Genomic DNA, 15,757 nt, shown 5'->3' with positions numbered 1-15,757 from the left:
GAGTTAAATCCAGCTATATGGATTGTTGTTGTTAGGTTTTAGGCACGCCGATGTATGTTGTACGTGGTAAAAATTCAGGAATGACATGAAACTCTCCTCTCCCTCCACCTGAGTTTGGCTAATTACAGCCTCGATTGAAGAGAACTTTAGAAATTCCTCCAGCCATCGATGGGACTCGAACTCAGACCTCTCCAATACGAGTGACGAAACCACTGTACCACCACGGACGACTCCAAAGTCTAATTTACCAGTTACAAGCGGAAGCTCGTTGATCAAGGAATTTGCATAAAACCCTGATACAGTTTACTTCCTCCCCATTACAGACACTCAATTAAAAGATAATAATAAAGGATTTGGTAAAAACCAAACAAATATTAGAGATCTTATTAAGATCTCTTTTAGCTAAAAAAAAATTTAACTTTACAGAGATTTTTGAAATTTCATGGATTATCAAATATACGAAGGCGTTGTGGTATATGACCAATTATTCCAGAATTACCAACGACTACTTTTACAAAATGAAAGACAGAAAACACTTTTTTTATCGGTTATTGTCACTCTATACTTGATCTTTCCAGAACCCAAACTGATCTTTATAATAGATGTGATAGACTCTTACAAGACAGGTAGTGCTTAAGCTTGCTTTTCCGAATATGATCTTAACTGCGCATACTATTTTGAATAAATTATGGTTTTTTAAAGAATACACCTTAATTCAAAATCAACAGTTTAACATATATTCAATCACTGCCCTAATATTGCTTATTTTTCTTTCAATCCCAGTTCAACTTTGTCGGCAAACTCTTAGGACCTAAAGGAAACTCTCTCAAAAGGTTACAAGAAATTACCAACACCAAAATGGCAATATTAGGGCGCGGATCCATGAGAGATAAGGAAAAGGTAAGGTATGCCTTCTCTATTATATATCGAATAATTTTCTCAAAAGTTATTTAAACATTTGATGGCTTTATTATGAAAGAACGTTTATTGGTACAGTTGAGGCTTCGCACCTAAACAAGTGCCTGTACATTTTGGGTCAAGAGGGCGTTTGAACAATTTTGTTATTATCGCATAACGAGCAGAAAAATATTCTTTTGGAAAGAAGAATGTGGAGTATTTAGCGGTCGACAAACTTTGAAATGTGCAGTCTGACATAACTTGGCAGGGAACAAGTTGAAATATTAAGAAGGCTATGAATTGTCCATTGGGGTTTTCGTTGTTCTTTCTACTTTATTTTTTTATTATTCAAATATTTATAAGTTATTAATTTTAAGTGTACATTTTGAATATTTCTATGGATGAATAACAATAGGATAGTTATTTTAACTATTTAAACTCTTATGTCAAGCACACCATAACCTTTGTTGTTGTTGGTTTTTTAACTACCAAACGACCAATTTCTTATCTTCATTATAAAAGGAAGAAGAACTCCGTCATCAAACAGCAGATCCAAAACACGCCCATCTCTTCGAAGACCTTCATGTGGAAATAACGACATTTGCGCCACCTGCAGAAGCCTATACACGAATGGCACACGCCTTAGCTGAGGTGAAAAGGTTTTTAGTTCCAGTAAGTATAAATTCACACGCTTATTATTTGTTGTTTTGTTTATTGGAGAATACTTGAATGATTAATAATGATTTAATGCCTTCTGAGGCCTTGTATAAGAAAGCAACAGAAGACATTTTAAGACAATAACCGTAATTTATTTCAAAAATTATCAATAACTTGAGATGAATACAGATTATATCTAATTACTTTTTACATGAAAATCATCAGTAGAAATACAGCTCATTTTTCTATTTTTTAGGACTACTACGATGACATCCGGCAACATCAGCTAAGGGAACTGGCCATTCTAAACGGAGAAAGGAAGAAAGCTGCAGTAGGGAACGGATCCAGCACACCTCAACCACAGAGCAGCGCCGTTACTTCTACATTAACCTCTCCGGTCGCCTCTCCGAGCAGCAGCATTTCCTCCGCTATGGCACCAGTCTCCAGAATCTCTCACAAAATAACGAGGTCCATGGCTCTAAGAAACCCCCACTTCCCGCCCCCACTAGTGACGAGGACGACACTTCGCAATTCGCACATCCCAGCGAACAGGATCGCCATGTCGAGGTTACCACACGCGTGCTATTCGGCGCGAAACTCGGCATCCAGGATGGCCTACAGGAAGATGTCTATCGGTGGTCTGATCGCTCCCAGCGACACGAGGAGTTTTGTGCTCTCGGACGGGGAAGAACTTGTGAGTAAGGTTTTGTAAACTAATTGTATGCATCCCTACTCTTTCAATACGAATTTAAGAGTTCGTCAAATAGCCCTTTCTGATGGTAGCTCATTGATTCCCACGGCAACAAAGTTTTTCTTTGAGTTTAACTGATCTCAGTTACTCAACACTGATAAAGCCTAATATCCCCGACTGTGAACTTCGCCGTCAATGTATTAGCAGCTCTTCTTAAAAATGAAAAATAAATGTTTATAAAAGAAAAAGGACGGTTTAATGTATAATAAGAATAATTGAATTAATATATTTTAGGAATAATTACACCGGATGTTCAATAATTAAGTTTGAGGAGTCTCGTAATCCAACGCCAGTTTATTTACAGAAATGGAAGCTACACTGAAAATTAGCGCCATCTTTCTTGTACGTATATAAACACTTCTCTACAATAATTGCTCCAACATTGGGGAACTTGTCCCACCAACTTTTCGAATTCCTCTGAAAAGAACTAGAGCACACGAATCTGCGTGATTTTTTTTTTTTTTTCAAAACGCTTATCTTCCAACTCCTTCCACGAAAAAATTAAAGTGACTTGAAGTTAGGATTCTAAGGATGCAACGACCCAGTCGTTCTTAGCTAAATTTTTCAACCGGTTTTGTATCAGTTTAGTATGTGTGCCGGCGTTGTCATCATGCAAGTATGACAGCGAATGAAATTGAGAAAGCCTGGACGCTTGCGACGAATGGCAGATTTCAGTCGAATCAAAGTGTTAATATAATGTTCGACACCGATGGTTGCTCCTGTATCCAGAAATTTCACAAGGCGAATGCCTTTTGCCACCGCAGAAACAGAAAACAGTTTCCTGCGGACCGGGTCATCAAAATTCTTTCCTCGCTGGAGACCCCCGTATGCATACGGGTGTTCCATCCTTTTGGACAAAGTGACAATCTGTTCAAACTATATTCAACACTAATCATAGAATACCATATGGCCAGTGCTGACCATACTACAGTGATCTCGCCACTTATCGCTCGTTTTGAGAAAGTGGGGTTCGAATCCAGCCGGTGACCGGAGAAATTCTAAAGACCTCTTTATTCGGAGGTCTGAAACTCCCCCCTCCCGTAAGTTATTCCGGGTAAAATATTTTTAAACTCTGGATAATTAAAGCTTAGCTTACTGCTTCCTTTGCATGCATCATTATACTTTTATGACATATATGAAAAACCCCACCGAAAAAGATAGGATTTCAAGGATATATAGGTGTTTGTGCTATTAATTTATTCTCATGGGTTATGTGAATTCCCCTCACATAAGAATTCTCATTCTTATGTGAGGGGAACCGCAGTACCCAGCCGAAAACTTCGCGTCCATAGCTTGAAAACAGTAAACTCAGGAACTGAGTGAAAATTAGCCGGAAAAAAAACCCTTTCTAATCCTGTCGCTGGTATCCGAACTCAGTTTCCTTTTACTCAACAAGCGTGCAAGTTGCCCAATGGCTACCGTGGAGAGCAAGAGCAGCTGGTAATAGTGAAGATAACCACATCTCTTACCTTGATCTGCAATGAAATAAATGCATAGCTTACTATTTCCTATACAATTTTCCTTTTTTAAAGAGAAAATAAAGTTAATCTGATTCTAATCAGTCAGGTAGATATCGTCGTCATCCTCTTTGTGTAAACTGCTACCAAATATCTGAGCAGTCCCTACAATTAGCATCCGCACCAGAACCTCAACTGGGTAAGACTGAATTGGAGTTATATAAGAACTCAATTGAAGATAAGAGGCTATAATAATAATGAATAATAAACAATTGGTACAGCTATTGCTACATTTGATGTAAAGAAACAGACTTTTATTAATTACTAAGGGACTTCTACTGTTAACATCTTGGGCCTTCTCTGGAAGTCCCCTTCCTGGCTCTATTTATCGAAGTAAGTGTGCATGAATGACAATTCGCAAATTTTTTCAGAGGCAGAACAGAAATTTCCTCCAGGAACGATATTTATACATAATTTATCTTCCTGCTCCAAGAAGTTTAGAAAATAAACTTATTATTATTAAACTCAGTTGTATGTTCGGATTTTCCACATTGTATAGACTTTGTCGATGTGACCTTAGCTGTCACTGAACCATAAAATTCAAGCCGACCTTAGGAACAGTTAAGGTAGGAATTCTCACGTTACAAGACCGACCATATAATACACCTCAAGTTTGTTGACAGCATGCGGACGGATTTCGTTTTGAGAGTGCTCGACTCGAATCCTGTCGGTGACTGGAGGAATTCTTTAAGTCCTCTAAAGTTGGAATTGTAGTTTTCCAATTTAAAGAGACCCCCAGGTTTTTCAGCCCAAACAACATGAAAATTACCAGGATATTTAGGTGGAAAAATCTGGAAGAGCAATGATATTTGTAAATAAACAAGACTTCTTTGGACAGTAAAATGTTCCACAGGGCTATTGGAACAGGTTGTCTTGATGATGGGCAATAATTAAGGGAAGCTATTTTCATCAGCTATAATGTGCTATTTGTAAACTATCCTTCTATTGTGATATCGTGTCCTTATGGAATTGTTTCAGGATACTGAATTAAAATAAAAGAAATAAAAATTTGTCTTTTCCTTGTACTGAACCGATTGCTCAACAGAATTGTTCTATCATTGAAATCATTGAAAGTAGACTTTTAAACTTTATAAAAGTATGCCGTTAATGTATTTTGGATTGAATAATAATAAATCGGTTACTTGGCTCAAGATACTTTCAAATATATTGCATCCTTAATGTGATATGAAAGTAAACTGCAAACACAAATTACAGTGGTGTGTCAGCAGATTTAAAACCATAACTACACGGCCAGCAGGTGTTCTGTGATGCATGTTTACTGAATGGAAAGAGCTGGGTTCCAGTCGCAATAAAAAGAAAACTTTTCCGAGATAATTTCCCTTTAGCTTCAGAGTAAGTCGGTCTCAAGCTTGGACGTGCTGCCCCCCCCCCCACCGGAATACTGCAATTTTCCCTCACGCACAAGCAAAACTGACCCCAGAACACGCACAATGCAGATAACTGCGCATCTTTTAAAATACAACGAAAAACAGTGAAGTTTTCAAAGGATTCTCAAGGGAACTAACGCCACCGGGTGAATGTAGTTCACCACCTGCTCTCGAATGTTTTAATACACTCCGGAAGGGGCAAACAGTGAGAAAATGATTTCTGACAAAAGATATGAAAGAAAATGATGAAATGCTCTTCCGTTTACGTGAGTACGTAGTGAGATGAACCTATTGTGCAGATACGGGAATTTGTTGCATCTCCTTTCAATTTCATATCTTTTCAATAAGTTAATTTAAAATTACCATAAATACTAGAAAATCACAGCGCACTACTGAATAATTGTTCTGAATTAAAGGAAATCCGGTCATTTCTTGTTTTGTTTATCTGCAAAGAATGTGCTGCATTTATTTTGAGTTTTACCATAAATTATTTTACCATGAAAATAACAAAATCATCCTATAAATGGTTCATGGATTCCTTTCAAATATACAAGATAATTCTCAGAATAGCAACGGAAACAAAACTGCTTGCCTTCATCACGAACATTGTTTTTCGCTTTTATGGCATGATTTTCTTTGCTGGATACTGAACTGGGACTCGCGTCCATGGTTAGTGATGACAACCGTTTTAGATTTTATGGGATAAGCGTGGACAGCTGGTCTTCCTTTGGTCACCTGAATCCTGATGCGCAGTTTCCCTTGAAACGGTTGTACTGTGGTCGCTAAACGTTACTGGCAGTCATTTGGAAATGACCGTTGCTAATTTAATGAGCCGTTCCACAGCCTCATGCATGTTCGGCCGTATCGTATTCTGATGTCAAATTCCATTTATAAGTGCACACACTTAAATTCAAAAATAAAGGTGTAATTAAAATTGTGCACACCAATGTATCTTAATAAATAACTAGAGGGTTCCGCCCCCTGTTCGCTTTTCTACGTAATATGTAGAGGTATGACGGAGTAAGTTAAATCTTTTCTACGTAAAAGCCACCTGTCGAAACGCACTGATCGATATCTAATCTAATATATAAAAGAAAATAGGAAGTGTAAAAAAACTATAAAAAGTAGATTTGTGTGAATGTTGAGTGAATTAAAGTTATTATTAATTGCATGTTCTATCTCAGCCTCTTCACTGGACGGACTGATGGCTATGCAGGCCCTCAGGGACCTCGTGGTTATCCAAACTGACACCATGCTGTAGCTTTTCCCCGCTGACATAATATGGGATGCTGACACTGGCCATTTGGGTAACCCCCAGGTCAGTGCGGGACATAGCTGCAAAAAGTAAGCTCCACCATACGAATCTCTTTCCCTATGTTCTTTTATTCCTACCACCTGGGGTGGTTGAGTCTTCTTCTGATACACTCTTCTCCACCCTGGGTGCCCCCCTTTTTGCTGGTTGCCTACCTCGCCACCCACTTTTAACTCCCACCGTCTGGACCAGGATGGGCAATCCGGTACCAGTGGTACCCTTACTGTCTCCCCTTTCAAATCAAGCGGATGCCTCAACTACTGCCCACCTTAGGTCTCTACCCCTTTTATCCTACCCTCTTCCTATCTCCCCATTATCTCCTTTCCAATAAAAAAATTGCTAAAACTCTAGATGAATTAAACTCCAGCAAAACAGTGATTGACAAGTTGACTCTGCCCACTGTTAGAGACTATTAAAACTGTAATTAAAATTTTTGCCCAAAGGATAAAGACGCGCACTGGGCCCTACCCTGGTTGTTCTATATAAAATTTGTTAAAAAATATTGTTTTCACAGTTTAGCCACATCTCAGGTTTCTGGTGCAGGTAATATTGCACAAATGTTGAACAAGTTTTGTACTTATCACCAATCTTGCAACCAAAGTGCAAGAATGTGTACTTTTACTAATACTATAGATTTCTTCCCCTGAGGTTTTTGTTGTAAATACGTAGCCGAAATTGTCAGGGTGGTTCACACACTTCCATTGCTGCTTCTGCTTAAATGTTCTAACAATACAATGCGGTACTAAGTTAAACACAGAAGGAAAAAAATAATATGCAATAGAAAAACAGAAAAACTGTACGCGTACTCGCACTACAACTGTCTCACTGTTAGTGAAATAGAAATGGGAGGCAGACAGACAAAGATTAAATATGTTAACCCTTCCCAACATCAATGTCTAACTGTTCTCTAGAATCTTCCATAAAAAATTAATATATTATTTAATAGAATATTCGCTGACGATATTCTGGTCATCAATAAACTTTACGGTACTGTTTGAGTTTAATTCATTCCACATTAACTTTTACTGTACAGAACATGGAACTGTGCCATCATGAAAGGAAACAAAATTTGGATACATCTTTACAAGGCTCTTGAGGTTTGTGTAGTGCAATAGATCCCGTTGCCAGTCCTATGTTTAAGTATAGTAGGTATACCATTTGTTACTCGTTCGGCCCTGGGTTAAAAAAAATCAGAGACTGGAGGAATTCTTGAAGACTTCTTCAGTCGGAGGAAGTAGCGGTTCCACTGAGAGTTCTTCTAAATTTTTCAGCTTATAGAGATATTCAGATCGATCCTTGATCTCATGAGTTTGTAAAAAAAATACCACACGATTAAAAGTCCCATCTTGTACTATATGTACCATATGAACTTAGGTTAGGTGTTATGCGCCAAAGCAACTAAGTTTGAGACGTCAATAAATTGTGGTTTTGCTTGCTCTTCTTCTTTAGTCAGCTTTCTGGGAGATAAACCTGACTTTCTGGGAGAGTAAACCATAAGATCCTGGCTTGAAACCAACTAACTCAGCCACGTTGAGAAAAGGTCATAAAATTCCTTGCGTACTCGGGTCTTTTCCACCTGGTGTGGGAGAACGTGTAACCCACAAGGGAAACATAAGAACTAGCACACTAAGAGCAGTGTAGTGAATGTTTCAAGGAACTTCGAAAACAACTGTCAGCATCTTTTAATAACCGACTTGGGAATGAGAGTACAAATATTACTATTGAAGGAATGGTGGCAGCTGACTAACTCGAGGCATTAAGAATCCGAGGTCGGCCTATCGTTTAATAATGATGAATACTGCAGAAGTTTCGTAACTTTGATAGAAAGGCTTAAAATCCTCGTGAAGGTAATCATAAATATCTCTGGTCTCACTTACTGCAATTAGTCCTGTTATGAATACTGTTCCCCCTGGAGAAACAAACGACTTTCCCCTTTCGTCTTTCTAGATGAATGTGTCGATAGAAGCATTTGTTCACTGACTAATTTTCATGCTGAGAATCCGAGAATAATTCACTTATGAAACTCCTACAACCTAAAGTGAAAGTGCCTTAAAGATATTCTTCCAGTTTGATGACGATATTTCAAAACATTTTAAATAATCAACCAAAGCAAATTAGACACAAATTTTTCCTTAAATTAAATGTTGAACAGTTTCAGTTCAACAGTCACTCACGATAATGAGATCGAAATAACATTCTCACGTTGTAAACACAGTTATTGTCAGAAAAACATCGGAAATATCAATCCTTTACCAAAAAGGTAAAGGATTGATCTCGAAATTGTGAAGAAGAGAATTCATGTTCTCTTGCTTTGTTTTAATTTTTTTAAAATTAAACAAACATAAAAGAAAAATCATTTATGCTCTCTCTCTCGGTATACGTCACTTTCATTACAGATCCCAGTTGGATAAGCAAATTCTCTTGCTTAATGCAAGCAAAGGAATTATTAAAGCAACTGGATTTAAATTGTTTCCATAAGTGAGATATTCTCTGTATCTTCTTGAAACTTAAAACTTTCGGTGAGTTTTATAAGATGTACGCTTGTCTTTTAATACAGGTGTGCTCATGTGGGTTTGCTCAGGCGTGAAGTAAAAGCTACTAGCTGACAAAAAAAACCTCATGCCTGTGGCCTGAGCATCTCAAGAACGGAGTGGAAATTAGATTGGAAAACTTTATGGTTTTCACAGGGATTCGAACTCAGCTCCTCCTGCTCACCAAGTCCATGATAACCATTGTGCATGTTGCACAACGGCTATTGTGGACAGCACGAGTTTCTGCGAGCCAGCTGCAGGTATTTAAGATTTCTGAGGAAGCGCTTTAAGGAGTTTAATCTCCATACCGTGTATGCGCGTACTCGGCATGGAGATTAAACTCACTAAAGCGCTTGTGTGCCTAATTACTGCTGTTGCTTCGTACGATCGTCGGTGTCTTTATTCCTTGAAAGGAACTGTATCTAACACCGACCCTTTTCCTAATTCCAATATTTTCTTTGTTTATTTTTAATTGTTTCGATGGATTTCCAGAAACGTTAGGACAGTTTCATTTTTATTAATGACTTTCTTGAAGAAATAGTGGACAGTCAAATTAAAGTATTTTATATTGCTTGAATTTAACGTTGCTTTCTGTCCGCCTCCACCTTTTTGAGTACACGTGTCCATCCTGCCATCAATACAACGCCAAACAGCTGCATTCTTGTTCCTTCAGTTATTGTTATCTATTAAGCCGAGACCCAAAGTGATCACAATAAGTGGCATCCACTGCACCTGAAAAAATAGCGTGCTGGAGATCGGTTACGCCATCACTTCAACGCCTCTGGTGATTACCAGGTCATGTTACTCCCGCCAGAAATCGTGAACATTTCTGGCTAAGTGCAACATAGTTGCAATTCCCCACCCTCGGTAAATTTTGGTCTAATCTAGTCCGTCTAATGTCTTCTTTCTTCCAGATATATGCTATCGACCTTCGGGTGGAACACTCACAAAATTTCAAAGATCCACAAAACAAAAATAAGGAACGAAACAAATCTTAAGCTGACTTTAGAATCTGCAGGTTCTAAAGCCAGCTGAACCTTTTTTCTTTTCGTTTCCGATTTTCCAGCGTCTCTAATGATTTCATTGCCTACCTCCAAGTAAATGATGGCTGCTTCTAAATTAAAAACTTTAATTTAAGTTTCTATACGATATCTTATTTTTTAAGGAAATTTAACATTTCTCAATTTCTTATTTAAATTTGTTAATGTATAAAAGGCAGTAATTGGAGAGTAGTCTTTAAAATCCTCGTTTACCAGAAAAATTTACCTGTCATGAACTGCAAGGAATAAGCTGGAAGCTATCCTAATGAGGGAAGTAAAAATTCAAACTAGTATGAAAAATGATATGGCTGAAGCCTGCTTTTTAACAAGATATTAATTCGCCATCACGTCTTAATCCGCACACTAACATTTTTGTTTTTCTGAATTCGATATATGAAAAATGAAATGGAAAATGCAAAAAAATAAGCTTCCCGGTGATTCTCCAAAGAGTAAAATCCACATTCCAGATTAGAATAACACATAATAAAGCAGTAGAGAAGAAAAACACAGCATTTCAACTTCAGTTAATTTTCTTATGATTTCTAATATTTTAAGGAAGTGGTATCTAATCTTTTTGGGGATACGAGCCGCATAGAGAACATGCGCTGTATTCAGATTGTACCAGAACAGGTTTCTGATAATTGCGTTTTCTAATCTGAGTAAAATATACTTTAGTGCCACGGCCGCGCTTATGCGAGCATTAACGGAAAAAGTCAGACATCTCTCTCCAGAGGGGGGGGGGGATCTTGGATGTAAAGTTCACATACCAGAGTTTATGGTACTGTAAAGCATCTGTGTACTGCATTGCACAAACAGAATATGCTGGGATTGAAACTGTTAAGAAGGCACAAAACCGCACAATATCCTTTCTTGTGTAGTTCAGTAGACATTTCTAGAATGCGACTCTCTTAGCATCGACCTTGACTATCCTCTATAAATCGACTAGCTTAGCATCGACCTGGGTCAATGGACTATTGACACGAGCCATCGTGATGTCACTCTGGATTCTTCAGATGCGAACGGCAATTGTCACTGCCAGTCAGTCCTAGCTTGGATCAGAGTTGGCGTTTTCAGAATCTTTCAAATGATTTCTAGATTAATATAATGAAATAAAGAGAAGCAGATAAAAGTTTCGACTGAAATGGTGGTGCATTCTGTTTATTTGTGACAATACATCTGCGTGTTCTAAGATTCCTCTAGTCGTCTTGTATGGAGATCACTGACTTATCTGCTTTACGTTAATGGGATTCTTTATTTTTATATACCATATGAACTATTGCACCATGGTGGTCATGGTGCCTGATACACCAAAACCTTTCAAAATAACCAACTATCCCTCAACCTGCATCGTGGATTTTTTATTTTTATTCACTGACAGCTGTAATAATCAAGGCAGCAGTAAAATCCAATTGGACATAAATTTAAATTGATGTAACACCACTGTACTTCGTTAAAACATATATCATCGCTTTTAGCAGTTTTGAAATTATTTTTACGTTAATATATTGGACTATACTGGATCATATCTTATTAGTCAAAAATAGATTTCTTTGCCTACATCTGTCTAGTAGAGATGTTGTTTAAAATTTGTTTAAAGGAATATTTCAAATAATCTATCAGGAAGTGGGGAATTTTTATAGTTCATAACACAGCACCACAGGACGGGCGAAGGACTACTTGCATGCACGAACTAGGCTAGAAAACAAAAAATTACAAACTAAATGCATGCATCATTCCAATTAAGTCATGGAGGCTTCTGCTTACCATTTGGTGATTACTGAATAAATCATGAAAGTGACTGACATTACATTCATAATCTGAGTTATATTATAATGATGTTTTGAAAAGTATTTATGTTGTGATGAACAACGATCATCTACACAGACTCCTCTCTTAATAACTGCATTTCTAGTAATGCTTTCTGAAAATAATTTCAATTCAGATGTGCGCCATAAAACTAAAACAAACAAACAAAACAAAAAATTAATTCAGATGGCGAAAATGAAAACAGTCAAGAAAACAAGAGCACATAATTTATTGCAATTTTAAAAATAGCGAGGATATCATTATCCCTTTCCATAAGACGATAATACGACCACCCATGGATTATTGTATCCACGTATTGAGGCCACATCTAAAGAAAGATATAGAACTTCTGGAGAAGACGCAAAGAAGGACGAAGAATTTGAAGCGCAGTCAGGAATTATCCCTATATGGAATGGCTTAGAAGATGCGGTTTATGCAGCTTAGACACCTTAAGGATTTCACTGAAGTGCGTATACGGCCTTGAAGGGGATTATTAAAATGATCGAAGGATCGATATTCTCACTGGTAAGTGAGAGGATAAGAACAGGAGGGCATACTTTAAAATCTTAGGGAGCAACAGAAGACTAGACCATATGAAGTTCACCTTCTGGCAATACGTTGTAGGAAGAGGCGGAAATTTTGGCGAAATTCGAGGAGAATTAGAATTCCCCCTCCCTTTTGCAGATACAGAATGAATGCTCTCCAAACGTTTGTGTAGTTCTGCCTTGAATTTATTTAAACGGTCAACTTCCAGAATGACAAATGGAAGTTTGTTCCAGCAATCAACTATCCACTGGCTAAAAGCAAATTTCCGAACATCTGTTCTACAACTGTGTTTCCTCAATTTGAATTTATGCCCCCTCAAGTGCGTAATCTGGGCGGATACTACTACTAAAATTCTAAAATACTTAGTACTAAAATAAGCTCTATTTTTTATTTTAATCAAATTGAAAATTACAAATCATAGCACTAGAAGGGGAAAGGCTACCTAAACAATTCAGGACACAACTGATGAGCGAAGCCTTTAAACTTCAAAGATCCACAAGGTAACAAAAACCATCATTAGATGAGTGCAAAGCAGATTTCAGTCTATTTATTGCATGTTTTGGTATGTTATAAAATTAAAATATTAAAGTCTTGTGCGTTTTATTTTCTGACTTAGGTTATTTAACTAGTACTGCATTTCATCAAAAACCTCTGCTCGATAGTAAATGAAAATTAATATAATGAACTATATAATCTGTTTAGTGAAATATAATTTTTACATTGCTTGACTTAACATTCGACTGTGTTAAGACATTCTGTCTTAACACAATTCCAAAAGATGTTGAATAATTTATAATAATTGCTAACTATAATTTCTTATTTCATTAGCTATATGATGACGGATACTCAGAGGAGCAATATAATCATCTTTATGAGGACGATTATCCAGTTAGGTGAGTATGATTGCCTCTGCGCTGTAATCGTAATGAATTAATTAGCATTCTTACCACATCCAATGTGTCATGTGATCCCGATACAAGGGTTGATTATTTGAGATGAACGAGTGGCTCTCTAAAATGTCTTTCTGACCGTGTTCGTCCTTCTGCCAAATTAATCCATTTGTATGCACCATTCCATCCACATTAAATCATATGTTGATATTCCTGCGTAGCTTATTTCAATAAAATTGGATGAGGGACTTTTGGGTGCATAAATGCTATGACTTGATCAGCTCTGCTTTAACCAACACATTAATTCCAATAAAAATTCCGTATTTGGTTGAAATTATTTTTATTAAAAATGTTGCACGTTCGGTGACGTATTGCACGAAATGTGATGCAGCGCATGACATGCGATCGCGTGGACAATTTTGAAATATTCTCTTACTGAGAGCTGTTGTATCGAATGAACAGGGTGAAATACAGTACTGCTTTTTGTGAAATTGGTGCGTGCTCTTATGCAAAATATATAGGAAAACTTAAGTTAGCTCATGTTAAGTCGATATACAATAAATATTATTTTATTTTAATTTCCAATCAAAATTGCTAAGATTTACGACATGATTAGGTAAGTTCCAATCGCTTACTGTGTAATTTTGAGTGAAAAAAATGATGAAAACAGTGATAATTCGTAAGTTTTACCTTCAAACCTTTCCCGATCCTGCAGTCTGTACAGGAAACGGTTTATGGAGGAACCTCGCCCTCTACATACCTCATATATTTTTATATTTAAATGTAAATAAAGAAACATTGGAATGATTGTATTCAGTAATCGCGTGCAACATTATTTAATAGGGTTAGAGTTTCCTTTAGTGAATAGTTTACTTCAATAGTGTTATTATTTCGTTCAGTTACATAATTTAATACGGTTTCACTTTAGTACGACGTAGCTGAGTGATCATACAGGGGGATACGGAAGTACGCGTGTTATTTGACCTTTGTTCAATCCCATGTGATTGATAAACACGATGCTGTTCTTGCATAATCTATCTTGTAACCCCTACGCCTCCATGTGGCCATCTCGGAGCATAAATAGAAAGTTTTATATATTTTTTTTTTATTTGAGAAAAACGAAGGTTTTACTTCTCTGTTGTGTCTAATGTTTTAAAGATGTTCTTAGTTTCTCTGTATGTCGAATGTACGTTTTCTGTAGTATATTTTTCTTGTATTTTACAGTAACGTCGATGTTATAGATTATGGCGACCCCTACAATCGACCTCCTTTAGTTGCCGATGAATTTCTGGAAAATAACGGATATTGTGAAACAGACTACAGCGGTAAGATCTAATTCCTTCTTCTTTACAGTTATTGGACCCTTTTAGAATAGTACATTTAGCTTCCATTTCAAGTGATTCCTAAAACCATCATTAAATTAAGAATGTGCGCCCACTATAATGTGAGATTAACGTAAGGCTATTTTTCTAAGTACTTTGTTTACGTGAAATGTGTGCGGATAACTCATTAAAGTAATACCGAAACGTAGAGTAACTTAATCATTAAAGAAGAAATTTCTTCGTGTTTATGAGTGTCCCGAAGTCCCCATCACACGAGCGACCATTAACTGAAATAAATAACCTTTTTGCATTAAACATGTGGCATTTAATTAAGGTCTGCCTTTAATCAACTACGAAAGGTCGCCCTTGGGAGCCACCGGAAATGAAAAGATGTAATAAAAACTCTACATTAGCAGCATCACTTTCTCAAATTGCGAACCTCTTAGTCCTTCCTTTATTTAATAATTAATTTTCCTAACATAAAGGTTAATGGGATATTAACTGATGTAACTCTATAGGGCACTAAGCTGCTTCAACAAATAATGTCGTTTCTTTAATTGGGCTCGAAAATAACATTCGCGAAATTGAAACTTTTGGGAGGTAGAAACCCAATCGTGTTTCACGGATGGGACTGTTTAGAATAAGCGCCAAGGCAAATCGTATATTGTGTTCAACGGTCTATTCTCCAAAGACCACATTTAACTCGACTAGGATGTGGTAAAAGCAAATAAAAGTTTAGCTTATCTCCACTGCAGTCATATAGAACCATGCCTTGTTCCTCCGGGCTTGATACCTTATATACTACATACATTGCTAGGACAAAAATATTAATAATAGGCCTGTCACGCCTAATACCATTCATCAAAGCGAATTAATGGCTCTCAGCAGGTGAAATATGTTGCAAAATGAAATCATAAGGTTGCTATTGCCCAACATAACAGAAAGAGCCCATACAGAACAAGATAGCTTGGATGTTAATGGTAACGTAATGATAAATAAGCTACAGAATGAACGCGATATAAAATTTTGTTGTCCATGTTCAGACTTTGTTACAATTCACTTACTGTAAGTCTCTCTGTTCAAATTAAAATACGGCATTA

At 37.0% G+C, this 15,757-nt stretch overlaps 1 protein-coding gene across 2 annotated transcripts in view; it reads left to right on the top strand.

The window, feature by feature from the left end:
• LOC150085621 (KH domain-containing, RNA-binding, signal transduction-associated protein 2-like) overlaps positions 1-15,757 on the top strand; it is a 184,008-nt gene that overhangs the window by 121,914 nt on the left and 46,337 nt on the right. For both annotated transcript variants that reach the window (XR_016546931.1, XM_090373396.1), the window contains exons 3-7: positions 784-900; positions 1,420-1,569; positions 1,811-2,248; positions 13,274-13,338; positions 14,560-14,660. Coding sequence is in view for 1 of the 2 variants with exons in the window: in XM_090373396.1 (XP_090229522.1) it covers positions 784-900; positions 1,420-1,569; positions 1,811-2,248; positions 13,274-13,338; positions 14,560-14,660 (871 nt within the window). In the remaining variant the exon portion in view is untranslated. The remainder of the gene's footprint in view (positions 1-783; positions 901-1,419; positions 1,570-1,810; positions 2,249-13,273; positions 13,339-14,559; positions 14,661-15,757) is intronic.

The sequence above is a fragment of the Mastigoproctus giganteus genome, chromosome 5 (genome assembly GCF_048544385.1).
Source record: "Mastigoproctus giganteus isolate SK-2022 chromosome 5, ASM4854438v1, whole genome shotgun sequence".
NCBI classification, from domain to species: Eukaryota; Metazoa; Arthropoda; class Arachnida; order Uropygi; family Thelyphonidae; genus Mastigoproctus; species Mastigoproctus giganteus.
The sequence above is the reverse complement of the archived record's forward strand: the minus strand, read 5'-3'. Positions and strand labels throughout refer to the sequence as shown.